Genomic DNA, 18029 nt, shown 5'->3' with positions numbered 1-18029 from the left:
AATATTTTGTATTCCCTTTAGTTTATTGTAACCAAAGTCACATAACACACATAAGCAAGGCAGACAAATTCGGATGTAACAATTTAAATGATTCGTAGTAGACGATATTTGTGAAGTGTGTGCAAAATAGCATCCACCAAGGCCGGAAGACAAAAAAGATCAATTCTGAACACACATATGGCTTCTGTGTTACCAATACCATAGGTGGAATTCTGTAATGACTATCAAAAGTAAAGATCTGTTTGATTTAAACAACATGGAGGATCAGGAAGACCAACAGTGGCACGCTTTGAGTTCATTTTGGGCAATTCTCTCCACTGTAGCCCCTATTCATTAGCCAATCACAGTTATAACTCGCAGAGCAGGAAGTGATACCCAGGGGCCCAAACAGGAAATCATCTCACAGAACGACCCATTTTCGGGGGCTGAGCTGCGTCAGGATGCACTGGGGAGGAAAAATAAGAAAGATATGTCTCACATTAAGAAGAAGGGGGGGGAAAATGTAGCAAAGTTTATGAAGCAAAGAAAATGTAAGAGGGACAGTTTGGTGTTACCATCTTTGGGCAGCGGCTGCCCCGACCGGGGTGCGTGGCGCTGCTTGGTGTGGATCTCCGAGCTCTCTCTGTAGTCTCTGGGCCGGGACGGCTGCAGCTCTGGAGCCGGGCCTTGCCGAGACTTCAGCGGCAGGGGGGGCCGGCTGGCTGCCGTTCCCCCGTCAGAACGAGACGACATCACCGGTTTCTTGGTCAGGTGGAGCTGCGAGACGCCGGGGGCCGCGGCCGAGGGCTTGGTCTCTGAGCAGGTGAAGGAGCGGTTCCGAGGGGTGGGCACCGGGGGTCGGTCAGGCTCCACGGAGTCGGGGGGCTTGGGGAAGGAGAAGATGGCGTCTGGTGGCGCCAGCTGGTCCTTGCGTTGAGGCTCCGGGTCTTTGCTTCGTGTCCCTGCCTTCCCCATGGAGCCGTAGAGGGGGTTGTCGAACATCTCAGCCGGGTACTCATCCTCAGCTCTGAGGGAACACAGGTGGGGCGTGCAGAGTTTGATTTCACACAACACCACAACACCAAACTCAGCAGTGAGAACATGGCCGTAGCATTGGACAGTGTCCTTTTTGTTGTTGAATACACAAAGAAACAAGTCTACAACATACCGTTGTGAAAAAAAAAGAGTTCTCAGCTAAGGCGGACTCACGCTGGCTTTCCTGGGGGGCTTCGTGTGGAGTCGTACGATTTTTTGGGAGAGAGGTTGCCATGGTTCCCATCCTTGCCCATGGGCCCGCCTCCTGGACTTGCTTTGTGAGGTTTGCTGTAGCTCCAGCCCTTCCCTGCAGAACCACACTTCAGACCCACTCCCATGTAGTTGGGGTTTGTGATGTCAATTGGAGCGGGAAAGGCTGATGACGATCTGATGAAGATTAAGAGAGAGAAAGTGACATCATTATCTAGATCACCTGCAGGATGATGCTTGGTTCAGGAGAGACTTCTCACTTGCTGGTGTGATCGCCTCCTCTGCCTTTGTTGCCGCTAGAATCATCTCCCACCTTGATGAAATCTAAAACAAAAAAAAAGGTCAAAACAAGTTTAGTGAAATCCCAGTTGAATCATTCAGCATTCATGTACGGATTTGAACCTGTGTCCTCTTGGTCGGCAGCCAGGTACTTTAACCACTAAGCTGTCTCTTAGGACGGCCGTGATGCGGACTCACCGTACAGCTTTTCGGTCTGTTTGCCCTCGGAGGTTCGCAGCTGGATCCCCCCCGTCAGGTATCCCGTCTTCTCTCCGTGGTGAGTCAGTGTTATCTGGAACTCCGTGTAGGAGGACTCTGCAGCCCGCAGCGCCACGCAGCCCTCGCCTGTAGTCACGACGACACAGAGACGTCAGGCTCTGTGAGGCTGTGCATAGCTGTACCACTTTAAAATCCTGTTTAAAAAAATCCTGTTTACCGTAGGATTCGTCACAGTCTGTGGACTTGATGCAGATGAGGATGTGTTGGTCTAGAAGATACTCCGGGTCGGAGATGATGGGGGTGAGCTTCAAACACAACAGATCGTCGGATTTGAAAAACCATACTGCTTCAACACAACATCATCAACCTACTCAAAGAACAAACCGAGACTCTCTCAGATTACATTTGCATTTAGTCATTTAGCAGACACTCTTATCCAGAGCGACTTACAGTAAGTACAGGGACATTCCCCCGAGGCAAGTAGGGTGAAGTGCCTTGCCCAAGGACACATCATTTTTCTAACGGCCAGGAATCAAACCGGCAACCTTCTGATTAATAGCCCGATTCCCTAACTGCTAAACCATCTGACCCCTTAAATTAGATTAGATTACCTCAACTTGGTTTCCAAAACGAACTTTGATGGATCCATTTGAGCATTCTTGGTTCTCTCCCTCTGGGCTCTTGACAAACTCTGTGGATGTTTAAGGTGTTAGACTGATATTCTGGGTTTGGTACATGAAATCCATTAGGCCCCTTTCGTGATGAAATACGATTTTAAATAAATGTAAATATTATAGAAATGTAACAGAATGAGGCCTTACTCTCCAGGCAGCTGGAGTGGTACTCGATGAAGAACTTGGTCTTGGACTTTGTTGTGAGTTTGGCAACGCAGTTCATGAACTTTATAGCACCCTCAGATGTGGTATTAGGATCTAAAAATTTAAAATAAAATGTCGACCACAATACTGGATCATCCTGGAAAATGTTTCTCACAAAGTCTTAAGTTTAGTTTGATACATCTCATAAGGTAGTGCAACACATCCTTGTCCATTGTAAAATATAAATTAATTGTGTCATTATAATAATTACCATTTTTAGACACAAACTGTGACGCCACTCCAACCTCAAACGTTGCAAACACAGGCGAGTGGTCGCTTGTCATGATGTCATTGGTGCACCCTGAAAAAAATATTTTTCATAATTTGAATTAAATTGAAAAATCCCAGTTTCCTACGGGTGTTGGCATGGCTTCACGTGCTCCCAGTCTCACCGTATGTCTGGCAGACCACGTGTACCAGGGGGTAAGATTTGCGCAGGACACGATCACACCACGAAGGTAGGTTGTACTTTGTCTGCAAAGGGAGAACAGCAAAGACGCTTCGACTGTTTCACAGGAGATTCCATGTTCACAAGTGGAAGGATTCAGGCCTTGCCCAAAGATCGCTTACAACTCATCCTGTGGCAGTGAACCCAGCCTACATTTTTCCCGTGAACCAGAGTTCACCAAAGAGCAGGTTCTCCTGCCTGGACGACCCCCAGATCAATAAACAGTGTTGCTGACTTCCTCACCCTGGTGTTTGTGTGTTGCTATGTCGTGGAAGGGTTCGGTTTTTCCAGAAGAGGAAAACACATCTGAATAAACAGTGTCCTACCCCCGTGGCTTTGGCCTTAGTGTAGGCATACTTCTCCCTTGTGTCTCTCTCGAAGCGATAGGTGGGCGCGAACGTGAGCTCCTCCTCGTCTGTGAAGGAATGAGAAGAAGAACAACGTTCCAGAACGTCTCACAGGAGCTGTTTCACGTCTCTCGTCCTTCGCGTTAGAACACGTGAAGAACAAGAGTTTTTGTGTTGTATCTCTGTTACTCATTGCGCCCTGCTAATGTCCCCGTGGGAGGTCGTTGAGCTTGTGCTGCACTCTGAGTCTTACAAAACGTCCCAGTCTCTTCACATTTTGCTCAGAAGGTGACTACTGTTTTACTTCAGTAATACCTCATTCGTATGTTAGTTTTTGTAATTGTCATTTGCATTTGTGGTGTACAGTGAGATACCATGGAGGAAATACCATAGTGTAGGAAGACTTTCCCCTCAGTCCTCTCCATGCTGAGCTGGTCTTTGGCGAGCAGTTCTTGATACTGTTGCTGTTTGATCTTTGTCACAATGCTCTCTGCTTCCTGTGAACGCAGACAATGCAAAGTAGTGGTTCTTCCTGTTAGATGATGTCAGCAGTGGCAGTACAGCAGCGCTAGCATACAGGACTGCTGCTGTTTAGAGGCTCACCCAAACCCTGTCCTCCACACTGCCCACGCTTCTCACAAGAAACTCTCGAGAAGAAACAAGACGTGCAGGGAACAAACAAAACAGCAATCTCTCCATAATGTAGAAGAAAAAAAAGTTTTGGACTATTTTAAACACAAAGTTCCCCTTAGCCTTATTATAAACACTGTTTTCATGGAGAGATAAGACTGTATCAATGTGATTTATACTTGGGCTTGATATTGTTACCTTCTACAGATTTGTAGAAGTTAGATTTTGCAGTTTTTTGTAATATTTGTATTTTTGTATTTTTATATTGTAATTTACGGCAACTTATATTTATCCCACTTAGTACTGCTAGTTTATGTACCCTTAGTATAGTTAGTCCACATATTTAAATTTTAGGTATATGTTTATTGTATGCACCTTCCTGCCAAAGCAAATTCCTTGTCTGTGCAAACTTTCATGGCGAATAAATCCCTTTCTGATTCTGATTCTGATTCTGATTGCTGATACTTACCGAGGACTGCATCTCAAGTCTGTAATTCAGATCCCCCAGCCAGAACAGGTGGGTGAAGCGATGGGTGATGTCAAACGGGTTCAGCTTCTTGTCTCCGAGGTTCAAGAACCGTAGGATGCTGACGTAATTCTGGTTGCGTCTGACAACAACCCCCACCACCAAAACACATACCTTTACTAACTTTATAAGCCGAACTGTGTTATTGAAAGCGTTAAAACTGACCACGCAGTTCTCCTTTCGCTTCATATCTCACTGTCGTTGCATCATTCAGTTTAATCATGTTTCAGAAGGAACAAGAATAGACACTCAGGAAACCAACCAGACAGTCTACAAAACCAGTTTTTAACGCTAGCACGGGAGAGAGTGGCCTCGGGAGGGTTAGCGTTAGCCTGAGTTAGCTAACCCTCAATCAGATGTTAGACTTGATTTATCTCATATTAGACCAGTAAACTTTTCATACTGTCACCTGTCTGTTGATAAGATAATATAGTATGATGTCAGTGAGGGCGCTTGGTCATTACATTGATCCTGACACTATTAATTAATGTTAATTATAATGAGATATTATTTCAGTTGAATAATGTTAGCCTACATATGTTGTTGACGAGAAGGTTAGGCTAGCTCACAGGATCAGGACTTATTTATCCTAGACCGGTTGCTAAGAAACTGTCAAGAGGAGCAGGACTAAATAATTCCTATGACTGAAAACCTGAACTTCTTAAAAGGGAATATTCTTTCTTACTTATAACAAATGCCCTGATGACAAAATAGTATGTTATGTAAAACCTAATAGACAAAGTTTGTAAGAACTGTCCCTCACCGATGCTTCTTCTCGCTGCCTGACGTCAGGTGACTGTTGACGAACCCGAGCGCCGTCCCGTTAAACATGAACGACACACCCACCGCTCCTTTATTTCCTGCGTAAGAAAAACACAAACGTGGTGTGATGTGTGTTAACCCTAACGACCTTACCTTAACCCTATCCACCAACCCCACCCCCTAAATCTCACCCTACAGTAATCCACCGAACCCGGGAGGAGAGGATTGGACTCACCCAGCGTGTTGGCGATGCCTGTCTTGACACTGTCACAGGAGATGTGGGAGATCCTGTTCTCATGCTCAGGCTTGGCCAGCACTACAATCCTGATGTTCCACAGGGTCTGGCTGGCCATCTGAGAAACACACAAAATCACATTATGGGGGGGGGGGGGGTAAACCTTGCCCCTTGCCCGGGGCGCCAAACGTGCTAGGACCGCCACTGGCTGCGACTGACTTGTTTGAAGCTGATGTTGGTGATGCTTCTCAAGGTGTTCTTCACAGTGTCGACCCAGTCTTTCTCCCCAAGCGTGTCTTCCTGGGTGCCGATCACGTAGATGTCATGGGGGATGTGGTCAGCCGTGTCGTCGCGCGTCTTGCCCTGACCCTTACACTGGAACCACGACGAGATGTCCTGGGGAGGGCCGGCGTTGCCTGGGACCAGAGGTTAGAGGTCATAGGTCGCATCCTTGAGAGAGAAATTCTGACCCCGCCTGCTAATACAGCTCAGCTAGATCTGATTTATTAAGATGATAGATTTAAAAAGAAAAAACGTAGTTTACAAATGTATCGTTTGTTTACAAAACAATTAGTTGGTTTTGAAAGAAAAGCCAAATGTGTATTTTGATGAGAAGATTGAGGAGAGTATTACTATTTGTTTACCCATGTTCCAGGTGCCAACGAAAACAGTGATCATGTCAGGTTCAGGTTTGTCAGAATGTTTGTTCTTCATCTGCTGCAGCAGCTGACAGAAACCTTCCCTCTTCTGACGGAAACACAAACAGACCAGCAGGTCAACACGCAGGTGACATCACAACGAGGTCATCACTCAGTATCTAAGCGGGCTAGTAATCCGAAGGTTGCCAGTTCAATTCCCGGTCATGCCAACTGACGTTGTGTCCTTGGGCAAGGCACTTCACCCTACTTGCCTCGGGGGAATGTCCCTGTACTTACTGTAAGTCGCTCTGGATAAGAGCGTCTGCTAAATGACTAAATGTAAATGTAAGCACGATGATGTTTATGTCGTCACCTTGGAGTCGTCAAACACAAACTCTTTGCGTTGCACTTTCTCCTTCTCTGTCTCCACGACGATAACCAGTTTCGGATGCACGTTCTGGGATTTCACCAACTGCAGGACTAAACAACATCACCTACAATCACACACTGCGCACACCTGCACACACTGCACACCTGCACACCTGCACACACTGCACACCTGCACACCTGCACACCTGCACACCTGCACACACTGCACACCTGCACACCTGCACACCTGCACACACTGCACACCTGCACACACTGCACACCTGCACACCTGCACACACTGCACACCTGCACATCTGCACACCTGCACACACTGCACACCTGCACACACTGCACACACTGCACACCTGCACACCTGCACACCTGAACCAACAAACACGTCTTGGTGTCAACCAACAACACTCACTTTTGTTGTGAACAAAGAATTTGTCTTCGGGGCCGTCTTTTGACTTCTTGAAGTAGACTTTTCCACTCTCGATGTCCACCTTGAGGAACATCTTGGTTGAAATGCCAAGAGACTCCGACTTCACCTGTGGAAACCAAGAGGTCACAGGAACCTACCCCTTCCACACCAAAACATCCCAGAATTCAACATGTTTAGCTAATTGCTCCCCGCTACATGTGAACATCACTGGGTATGGCTCAATGACAGAGCGTTTAATTTCAGATTTCGAGGTAACAGGTCAGAGGTCACAGGTTCAAATCCGTGGATAAAAGCTTCATGGATAAAAGCTTCTTCTAAGGAAATGTTGAGATTTTTACCTCAAACGTCACAGGTGGTATGAGAGACTTCCTGTGACCTCCTTCGTAACCGACAGATTCAAACACAGCATTTTTGGCCTGAAATTGTAACAAGCACACAGGCATGTCAGTGACCATGCACAGCACTGCTCCTTATCAATGCGTGTTTGGTGAAAATGTAAGAGGATATCCACAGAGATTTCCTTCACTGATGACAATTATTAATAGCTGGGTGAAAAACGCTCCTCAATTTCAGGTGAATAAGTCAGTGATAAAGGTAAACTCTGAGTACAAGATGATTCAATATTACCTTGTCTTCTATGGAGTACAGCAGTTGTGTCAATTGTTCAAGTCTGAAGGATACTGATTGACTTGAGTCAGCAGAAAGCTAGCAGAAAGCAGAAGATAATAACAAAAACTTTCAGTCACACGTCTCAAAAACGCATGATTGTGAAGAACACCCTTTCACTCTCTCGTTGGGTAACGTTTTAAAAGCTTCTTAGATCACCAAGCTTGCACTTTGTTATTAAGCAGAGTTCATCAAAAATGTAATCCTTCAAAGGTTACAGGGTTATACTATGCCGAACATCTACACACCAGCTAAAAACTAGCATTGAGGCTCTGGACAGGAGCTTGGCAAAATAGCCACCTACCTGACTCCTGAGACGAGCAGGTCCTGGGGAGAGCTGCTGGTCCCAGACCTGCTGAAAGGTCTCCAGGGTTGGCAGGGTGCGAGAGATCTCGCTGTCACCAGGGGGGAAGGTTTCATTATACATATGAGGGACATGTCACACCCACCACCACTTTTACAAAAACGGCAGCTACCCCTCCCCCCCTTCCCAACCCGACACTTTGAACACAACCCTCCCTGGCTGTCACACACACGCTGCTGTGGCAGCTGTGTCTCCCAGCCTCTCTTGGACAGCTCCAGGAACAGTTAGTGAGAACACGGGGAGAGCGTACCTGTTCAGCTGAGAGCGTACCTGTTCAGCTGAGAGCGTACCTGTTCAGGTGCTTACAGATGTTCATGGTGAGATTCTTCAGGTGGGGGAGGCTGGGGTTCCCCCCGTGCACTAGCTCCGCGTCGAGGCTCAGGGAGCTCCTGAAGTAGTCCTGGATGGCCTTCTGGTGGTCGTCTGGAATGCTGCAACACAGGAACACTACTGGGGCTCTGCACTTCTCTACAAAGATGGTGCCACACATTCCCTAAATACCTTAATAAAATGTGTGTGTTTCATGAAGAAGGTGACCTTACTGGCTCATGTCCATGTGCTGCAGTTTCTGCAGGTAGGTGTCTGTCAGGGACAGGGAGGTCACATCTGCCCCCCTGGCATCCCCAGCCGAGCCTCCCTCTTTCCCCTCGATGGCCGACAGACCAAAGTTTCTCCTCGGCAGCTGAGGAGGCAAGCTGACTTGCTCTGAAACCACAAACCACAGTGGGGATCACCTCTGGGCTGTTCAGCTCACGTGTGCAACCTACTGTTGCTGACGGATATGCAAACGACTTCCTGTGTGACGCAGAGTGCTGGCAGCAGTGAGGAAGGGGGTGGGGCGGCGTCTAACCTGGCTCCTCCTCCGGCTCCTCCTCCTTGGGGACAGGGTACTGCAGGTGTGTCACCAGGCCCATGTTGGGGCTGTAGTAAGCCTCAACAAGCTCCGGGAGCATGGAGAAGAACCGGATGGGGACTCCTTCAGAAGCCTGGAGGGACCAACGACACACGGCTGCAGGTTAGGCTCCCTGGTGCTCTGGGAGAGACCGTCTGGGTGTGTTACTCTTCCTCACCCATAACACCACCCATAACACCACCCATAACACCACCCATAACACAACCCATAAGCTGTTCTCAGACATTCCACCGGGGTTAAGCTCCTTCAAGAACATGTCAGCTGGTTTCCTTATCCCACCCAGCTGAAATGTTTCATTTTTTGTGGGGATTTTTTGTGGGGGATTAACTGAAGAAAATGATTGTTTAAACTTAAAACATTTTCTATCCAAATAACCTAAATGAATGGCAACAATTCCAACAAGGAAGTATCACTATGATAATGAGTTCACTACCAACACACAGAAACAGATTGTTTACAGTCTAACAATGAAGGACTTGTTACCGGACACATTAGTGCTCCCACTGTCCCCTTAAAAACAGAATAAACAGTTGGTGTCACACTTTACCAGTAATATGCCTCAATCCCCCATGTACCTTCACAGCTGACAGTATGGGCTGTGCTATAGCCTTCTTATTTTTGATGAAATGAAAAATAAAAGCAGAAGTTTGGTGCTTGAGGCATAACATGCAGCTTTAAGCAGCTTCCTGAACGCCTGCTGATAGATTCCTTCCCAGAGTGGAGATGGTTGAGACCAGAGCTGCAGGGCTAGGGCTAGGGCTAGGGTTAGGGCTAGGGCCAATACCTGACTGACCAGAGCTGCAGTATTCTCAAACCCACCTGAACAGAGAGCTTCTTCTCCTCATTGGGTAAGATCCTGTACGTGTACACACAGTTCTGGTACCTGGGAACAGAAGAGACATCAGCCGTGCTGGATCAGTGTTCAGCGCTGGAGTGAGGTGACGAGAACAATAGCAACATATCTGTCAGGCTATAGAGGTGATCAAGATTAAAACAAACCCCTTAATTCCCTCCAGTTTACCCAAACGCAAACAGCCTCAATACAAAAGCGAGGCTCACACAGCTGAAACGTGTTTTGGTGTGTGTGGGTTATTCAAATGAAGCTATCTAGCTACACAGTCATGGGTTTAGCTGTGTAGGAAGCAGCTCTGACAAATTGAAACTCAGAGTCGTGAAACTCACAGTTTGCAATTTGGTTACAGAACACTTTCCAAAATGTTTACAATCTCTTTTCAGAGTAAACCATAAGCTTGAATCGTTTGCAAACTCAAAAAACTACTAATCTCATTTGGTCTAAAAGAGATCAGACTAAACAACCCCCTTGTCTTCTACAAACCCTTAATTGGACTTAACTGGAGATAACTGGAGCTGCATGTAAATGTAAAAAGAAAAGCCATCCTTCCTGGATGTGAAGGATCAGAGGTGGGCCGAGGCGTCCACACCGCTATGAGCTCCGAACACGGAACGAGGATCCTAACCAAACTGGACTCTTCCTGCTCAGCGTACACCGGGGTGGTCCCTGACCCCCTGTGGTGCTCAGAGGCGTGTGTCCCCCCCCCCCCAGAAGAGGACAGCCTGTAGGGTTACTCACAGCACACAGAGAGCGTAGGCCCCCACTATGGATTCACTGTCTCTAAGGAGGAAGCTGCCGTCCCTCGCTGCCTTGGAGAGGAGGTCCTCGGCATTGGAGCGAGTGATGTTGCTGTGGTGCCACGGCTGATAAGAACACATCCTGTTTCTCTCAGGAGAAGCCGTGAGGTCCACGCTGGTGCATCTGCCCTCGAAAACGGACTCCTCTCTCCTTGGTGGAACACTGTGTCTTCAGCTGACCGTTGTCATCTTTCTGTGCGGCCGTGTGCTTTTCCTTCTCTCTCTCTCCCTCTCTCTTCCTGTTTGCAGGGCAAGAGCTGTAAAAAGGAAGCTACTACTAAAGTGACAGAACTTCCTCATTTGAGCGAGAGGAGGGCCTAACAGCTGCACTTTGAATTCAGCAGCACTCAGAAGCTCACAGCTACCTCTCCCCTTTTCTTCTCTCTTTCAATAATTAACTAAAACAGACTAAACAGAATAATCTTTCAGCCATTGTCAGTCTGAGAAGCCCGGTTGAGAAAAAACACTTGAGGACCTCTGTGATAGTTTTGATAGTTTGAAGGTGTGGAGAATGGCAAGGACGAGAAAAGAGGAAGTTAGATGCAGAGTAAGATTTATGTCACTGCATCAGCTCTGTTGAATGACCAGGGAGACACTCGACTCCTGAAACAACATCCTGAGATCTTCTCTTAGTGGAACATTCATGTGAATGTTATCATAAACACAATATTTGAGTTGTGTGTGATGCTGCTAAAGTTTGTTTTAATAGTTAGCCTGAACAATTCAAGGACATATCTACAGTATATTACGAGATTTTGTGATATACTGTGTATGAGTCCTTGAATCTATCAGGCCAAATATGTATATATACATACAGATAACCACATTTTTGGTATAGATGTCCACAGATGATTAGAGAAGCCTGGTATAGTGAGAAAATGCATAGACACTGTTAACATATGCACTCATAAGAGGGGGTGGGGAAAGAAGTCTTGCAATGCTGATACAGTGGTCAGGAAATGTTGCAAAGAAATGTGAGCAGAAAAAGTTCTTCTGGCACACCACAGTCAGAAGTCACATGACGAGAAAAGAGAAGTGTTGTAGCGGTGAGGACAGCACTGAGGCAACCCAGGTTAGCAGAACCTGCTGCTATATCCGAGAGCTCTGAGGGCTGCTATATGGGCCTTGTACAGAGAGCTCTGAGGGCTGCTATATGGGCCTTGTACAGAGAGCTCTGAGGGGAAAAGAAAGGTGTTCAGTAAACCGTAACAGAGCTGGTGTTTTTGCATCCACGTTTATTTACAGCACAGCCGCCCATAAATATACATCATTTCAATAAACACAGAAGGTTTCACAGCTACACCACAAACCAGTCCAGCCAGCCTGTCTGTGCAGCAGGTGGGATGTTCGTGGATGGAGCTGTTTAGTGACTCCCAGTCAGACACCAAACAATACAGTAGGATAAATGAGGGTTTAACACAGTATAAAAAATCTGATTAGAAGGCAATGCTTCTGGCTATACCATAGCCTTCTCAAACAGTATGAGACGTGTCTAAAGCATGAAAAGGGTGTTTATTCTACAAGCTGGTTCAGGGCTGTAGCAGTGGTGGAATAACCCTCAGGCAGGTTGAGGAACACACCAAATACAAACTCATTCTGAAAGTGAGACAGACTGACAAATGTACAGTACAACACTGAAACACTGGACTCCTGAACATCAGCTTGTTCTAGTAAGAAATGGTCTCCACATTATTATTTGGAATCTGTGGCAAATATGTTAGTTACTTTGATAATTCATATGAAAGATAAACATATACATGACATTTCTGAAAATGATTATTTTCATTATAAAATCCTGTAAATATTCCTAGAGGATATTAAGAGCTACTATTTGTTGGTTTGGAAATTAAATTTGCATAGAAAACATGACCACATTGTGCACCATTATCGTTACACCAGCAACATGTCTGGTTTTCACAATATAAGAAATACAGCATTAGAGATAGACACAGCAATATAATAAAAAACCTCTCTGTAATTCTGCTCAAAACCTCAGAAGATCAGAATCTCAGACCATCAGAACCTAATGCTGTGTTAACACTAAACGCAAAGAAAATTTTTCGTGCAAATGAATCGAATTTTCGCTTTGCGTTAATTTGTGTTTATTTGCGCAAATTGCTAGGAGCCAACCGTTTTTTTGAAGTCGTCAACCATGTCTGAAATGATTACCGGTACTATAAACAAACACTATGTAGTGTCCTATAGCAGAGGACGCCCACAGACAGCTGCAATACTCTTGCCCTCCATTTCTTCTAAGACGTCAGTGACATCTCAACATTGATAAACCTTCGCAAATACAGCGTCACGCGAATATTTCTCTTGAGTTGAAAATGTGTCAATGCGTTTGCATTGACTTGACATGTAATCTCGCCGTGCGAAAAATGTACTTTGAGTTCGGTGTGAACACAGCATAAGAACCTCAGAACCTGAGAACCTCAGAACTCTGACTTGGCGCTGAGAGAGCTCTCATGCGTTCCCTTCAGGTCTCCGCTGGTCGCTCCGGATGCCGCCGCTGCCTCTCTACACAGCAGCCGTGTCAGCGTGCCGCGGAACTTCTCTGCCCCAAACAGGTAGACCAGGGGGTCCAGCGCCCCGTTCAGGCAGGTGAGGGAGGAGGTCAGGCGGTTGGCCAGCGCCAGACCTCGCCGGGCGCTGCAGGAGACGTCGGGGTGTGCGTAGCCCAGGATGAAGGTGGCCCTGCTAGCGTGGTAGGGCAGGAAACAGACCACATAGATGAGCATGACCAGGCCGATGGTGCGCAGGGCACGGGAGCGCAGGGCCGGCTCCAGGCGGGACCCCCGGCGGAGGCTGTGGACCAGCATCAGGTAGCAGGACAGCGTGGCGAGGAAGGGCGGGGTGAACGCCACGGCCAGGGACACCAGGGCGCGGCGCGACGCCTTCTCCCGGTACAGCTGCAGACACACCGTGACCCCGGCAACCTCCACCGTCTGCCGGGTGACCAGCAGGGGCGCCATGGAGACGGTCACCAGAACCCAGAGGGAGAAGCTGATGATGTGGGCGGTGCGGGCGCGGCGCATCTTGAGAGAGCGCACGGCGTGCACCACGGCGAGGTAGCGGTCTCCCGCCACGCACGCCAGGAAGAAAAGGCTGGCGTACATGTTGACGTAGAACAGGAAGCCAGCCAGGCGACAGGGAACCTCTCCGAAGGGCCAGTGTCCCCCGGCCAGGTGGTACGTGGCCCTCAGGGGAAGCACAATGACATAGGACAGGTCAGCTACCGCCAGGTGCAGCAGGAACACGTTGGCCGGAGAGGAAGTAGCCCTCTGCCGGGAGAAGACCCAGAGAGCCAGGCTGTTCCCGCTCAGGGCCAGGAGGAACACCAGGATGTAATAGCCTCCGAACAGCAAGTCCTCCACAGAGCTCTCCGTGGGGGGGCAGTCTGGGGACGACAGGTTGGAGGGCAGGAGGGGGGAGGTGGGGACCCCCAGAGTGCTGGACTCCACGGTCATCACTGGGAAGAGAAGAAATTTACATTTAGTCATTTAGCAGAGGCTCTTATCCAGAGCGACTTACACTAAGTACAGGGACATTCCCCCCGAGGCAAGTAGGGTGAAGTGCCTTGCCCAAAGACACAACGTCATTTTGCACGACCGGGAATCGAACCAACAACTTTCTTATTAATGGCCCAACTCCCTAACCGCTCAGCCATCTGACCCCCCAGACGAGAAGATGAGAGGCATTTAGAGGAGAGTACAGGACAGTAGAGAAGTGAAGCTGAGTAGTCGAGAGAGCACAGTAGAGGAGGAGATGGAGTAAAGATTCTATTGATTGGAATTCTCTGGGTGCTTCTAAAGGAAATAGAGAATGTGACATCTGACAGATGTTACACTTACACCACGACCTCACACTCTTTAAGCTGAAGTACTTCTTTAAATAATATAAGACTTCCTGTGTATGAAAGGTCACATTTGAAGATGATTCACCAAACTTAACACTAAACACTAACACCTAAAACCCCAGTAGACCTGGAGCAGAGGAACGTTCACAGCAGTCGTATCAGATGCGGAACCCTGGAAGGAAGTACATGTGTTGTCTGAAGATCCATCAGATTCTGACTGAGTAGCAGAGTTCTGAGGCCAGTGCAGCCTGTCACAAGACAGGGAGGAGGAGGAGGGGGGGGGGGAGGAGGAGTTGTGTTTTGGCGTTCTGTCAGGCACAGTAGGTGACGGAGATGACAGCATCTCTGGGGAATGTTGAGATGCCCTTAAGAGTAGTTGATTGTTCTCCACCCCCCCCAAAACACTTCCATCATCTCCTCACCCGCCCCCCTCTGTTCATACAAGCCCCGCCCCCCTCTGTTCATACAAGCCCCGCCCCCCTCTGTTCATACAAGCCCCGCCCCACTGACCCACGCCATCTGCAACACTCCAGCAGCATCACACTCAACCTTGCTGTTAGCAGCAAGCTCTCCATTTCATTAGGATGTTTACTATGTTGGTTTGCTCTCAAAGTATAACTACAAACGCCCAAGCCCTGCTGCATTCGTGACTAGCAGCGTTAAATCAAAGCAGACTTCTGGACCCACAGGACAGATGAGGAAGGCTAGCTCAACTTTGAGACCAAACATCTTCATGTGCAGAGTGTCCAAGATAAACACAGGGAAGGGCGTGGCAGAGGAGGGCGTGTCACAGCACAGATGTCTGAGCGGAGGAGTGTTTCTCTGAGGAGTTTAATAAAGAAAAGCTAAATCATACACAGGAACAACATCACGTGTGATCAGGCAATGTGGTCAGGAGACACTTTCCCAACGAGAACATGGGCTCGTCAGCAACCTCTGACCTCTGGGAGAATTCCTGACGAGAGCACGCTCAGAACTCTCTTTGTCCTTCTGAGAAGCAGCTTCCTGGTCAGTCAGATAGAGGGGCAGATAGAGGGGCAGATAGAGCAGCTAGCCCAGAGAGGCAGATGAGCAGGGTATTTTTTGGTAATTTACACAAAGGTGATGCAGACTGATAAGATTGATACGGTTTCTCCATGGTGACACAGCAGGTTCACCCATATTTCAGCTGAGATGTTGGGCAACAGGCTGGAAGGAACATGTTTCTGTGTCCTGAGCACGGAGCTTCCAGGGCTCCTGATCACAGCTGCCATCCCTCCTGGAGGACACAGAAGCTGCACGCCGGGCAGACCGCTAATCCCCCCCCCCCCCCCCCCCCCCCCGAGGTTTAATCCTCAAAAGAATCAAATGCCCTCTTCTTGCCCCCCCCCACAACCCACAAACAGCCTCCCTTCTGAAAATCTGCAGGTGCAAATCTGTCAAGAGCTCCGTCCAACACAAAGAGCAGAAAGTTGTTATTTTCTTGGGGGGTGAGGCAGTGTTTTCAGAGATCAGATCTACCACCCAGAGCCAGAGCAGATCTACCCCCCCAGAGCAGATCTACCCCCCCAGAGCAGATCTACCCCCCCAGAGCAGATCTACCCCCCCAGAGCAGATCTACCCCCCCAGAGCAGACCTACCCCTCAACCACCCGGTCCTGCCCAGACCAACCCTGCTCTTACACACATTGGGTCAGAGGTGAACATGAGGAAATGTGTGCATGCACACATTATAAAAAGTATAAAAGTATATTAATCCACTCAACTCCAAAGACACAGACACCCGTCCTGACAATCTTTATAGACTAAGAATATTTCAGATGAGCTATGGGTGAACCCAGGGGGACTCCCGTGAGAAATCTTATCAACAAGTTTTCAGTTCTACAGCCCGCATCACCCAGATGAACAGCAGAAACGACCCCACCATGAGAACACCTACCTGCTGCTCTGCAGAGACGTCTACCCCTCCACACCAGACACACTCACCTGCTGGTCCAGATCTCTTCACAGAGTGCTTGTCCAAGGTTTGTCCAGAGGAAGAGAGAGAGTAGTCTGACTGTCTGGCTGGTTTTCTAGTTGGCTGTGTGTCTGACTCTTACAACAGCTGGTGTTGCAGTGGAAAGAGAGTGGAGAGCGCAGGAGAGAGGGTGAGGACAGCAGAGAGAGGGTGAGGATAGCTTCTCGCCACGTCTGTTCCTGGAGCAGAGTAGAGACGGGAGGCTGGGAGGAGCTGCAAGAATGCTGCGACTCTCCTCCCTCCTTCCCCCCCGTCTCCCCCCTCACACCCCTCTCTCACCCCCCTCTTCTCAACCTCTCTCACCCCCCTCTCTCACACCCCTCTTCTCAACCTCTCTCACCCCCCTCTCTCACACCCCTCTTCCCAACCTCTCTCACCCCCCTCTCTCCTCAACCCCCCATGTTCTTGAGAAGGAGACTGTGGCTCCTTTTGTGTCTCAACAAATTTGATAACAGAAACCGCGTCCCATCAGGGAGGCTCTGGTCTGACCCCTGACCTCTCTCTCTCTCCCGCTCTGAGGGCCACTTGTTGCTTAACAACAGCCTGAATGACGAGCAGCGGCAGGGAGAAGACATGGCGTGCCTCAGTAGCAACGAGTCGTCAGGCACGGCGCCATGGAAACCAGACCTAGTGGTTCACCACATGACTTTTTTTGTGTGTAGCCTTCCATCCCTCCATCCCCCGTCCACTCCTCCATCCATCCATGTATCCCTCCACCCCTCCGTCCCTCCACCCCACCCTCCACCCCTCCCTCCCTCCCTCCCTGTGATCACTAGATAGAAGATGAACTGTGTGGTTGATAGAGGGCTTTATGACTGTCTGAAAGTCTGAGAGATGAGCCTTTGTGGATGGTCTGAAGTTTCTAGACAGGGCCCCCCATCACCCCTTTCCCCCCTATCCCCCTATCCCCCTATCCCCCCCCCCCCCGCCAGGGAGAGCCAGTGGAAAACAAGCGAGGGTGACAGGGAGGGGGGAGAGAGGGGAGACAAGGGGGAGAGAGGGGCCCTTGTCGGTTTTCATCCCACAGTGGCGCATCACAGACTGAGCCACCCAACATAATGATCCCCGTGTCCCCAGATGTGGAGGAGGCGCCTGCTGGTGTGTGTGTGTGTGTGTGTGTGTGTGTGTGTGTGTGTGTGTGTGTGTGTGTGTGTGTGTGTGTGGAGGGGTAATATATCTTTCATACATGCAGATCCCAGCTGTGTGTCAGACACACAGCAGTCTCTCTCCTCCCTGGAGCAGTGCATGCTAATGAGCCCGTCAGCCTGAATCAGAGCCTTATCTGGAGGACTGTGGGGAACTCTCCACGTCCCTCCCCGGGTCCTCTGCTGCCGGGAAGAGCTTTATTTTTCGACTCTTTATCCCATGTTTGTGTTCTGTGTCGCTCTGCTCAGTGAAAACACAGGGTGGTGAAGCCTAACTGTGGAGGAAGGCCTCTCTTGTGTGAACCCAGACAGAGACTGTTTATGAGGGATGGTGAGGGTGAGGGCTGTGTTGAGGGAGGGTGAGGGCTGTGTTGAGGGAGGGTGAGGGCTGTGTTGAGGGAGGGTGAGGGCTGTGTTGAGGGAGGGTGAGGGCTGTGTTG

The 18029-nt window shown here is 48.8% G+C and overlaps 2 protein-coding genes across 2 annotated transcripts; both read right to left on the bottom strand.

Annotated features, from left to right (window-relative positions):
• Positions 1-2: 2 nt before the first annotated feature.
• Positions 3-10856, bottom strand: inpp5d (inositol polyphosphate-5-phosphatase D). Its single transcript, XM_067229674.1, has 27 exons — positions 10532-10856; positions 9760-9823; positions 8878-9013; positions 8570-8732; positions 8318-8458; positions 7968-8058; positions 7625-7702; positions 7336-7413; positions 6980-7103; positions 6560-6666; positions 6193-6295; positions 5768-5964; positions 5549-5666; positions 5315-5411; positions 4495-4633; positions 3784-3892; positions 3375-3463; positions 2993-3074; positions 2812-2901; positions 2544-2654; positions 2334-2413; positions 1940-2027; positions 1702-1848; positions 1485-1548; positions 1189-1401; positions 555-1006; positions 3-445 (listed from the first exon to the last, which is right to left on the bottom strand). The coding sequence occupies exons 1-27, from the start codon at positions 10669-10671 to the stop codon at positions 396-398; spliced, it is 3351 nt and encodes a 1116-aa protein (XP_067085775.1). The 5' UTR covers positions 10672-10856; the 3' UTR covers positions 3-395.
• Positions 10857-12357: 1501 nt separating this feature from the next.
• On the bottom strand, positions 12358-14060 carry gpr17 (G protein-coupled receptor 17). Its single transcript, XM_067229991.1, has one exon. It carries the CDS (start codon positions 14058-14060, stop codon positions 13026-13028), a length of 1035 nt encoding a protein of 344 aa, XP_067086092.1. The 3' UTR covers positions 12358-13025.
• Positions 14061-18029: the final 3969 nt, after the last annotated feature.

This window comes from Osmerus mordax, chromosome 26 (assembly GCF_038355195.1).
Source record: "Osmerus mordax isolate fOsmMor3 chromosome 26, fOsmMor3.pri, whole genome shotgun sequence".
NCBI lineage: Eukaryota > Metazoa > Chordata > Actinopteri > Osmeriformes > Osmeridae > Osmerus > Osmerus mordax.
The sequence above is the reverse complement of the archived record's forward strand: the minus strand, read 5'-3'. Positions and strand labels throughout refer to the sequence as shown.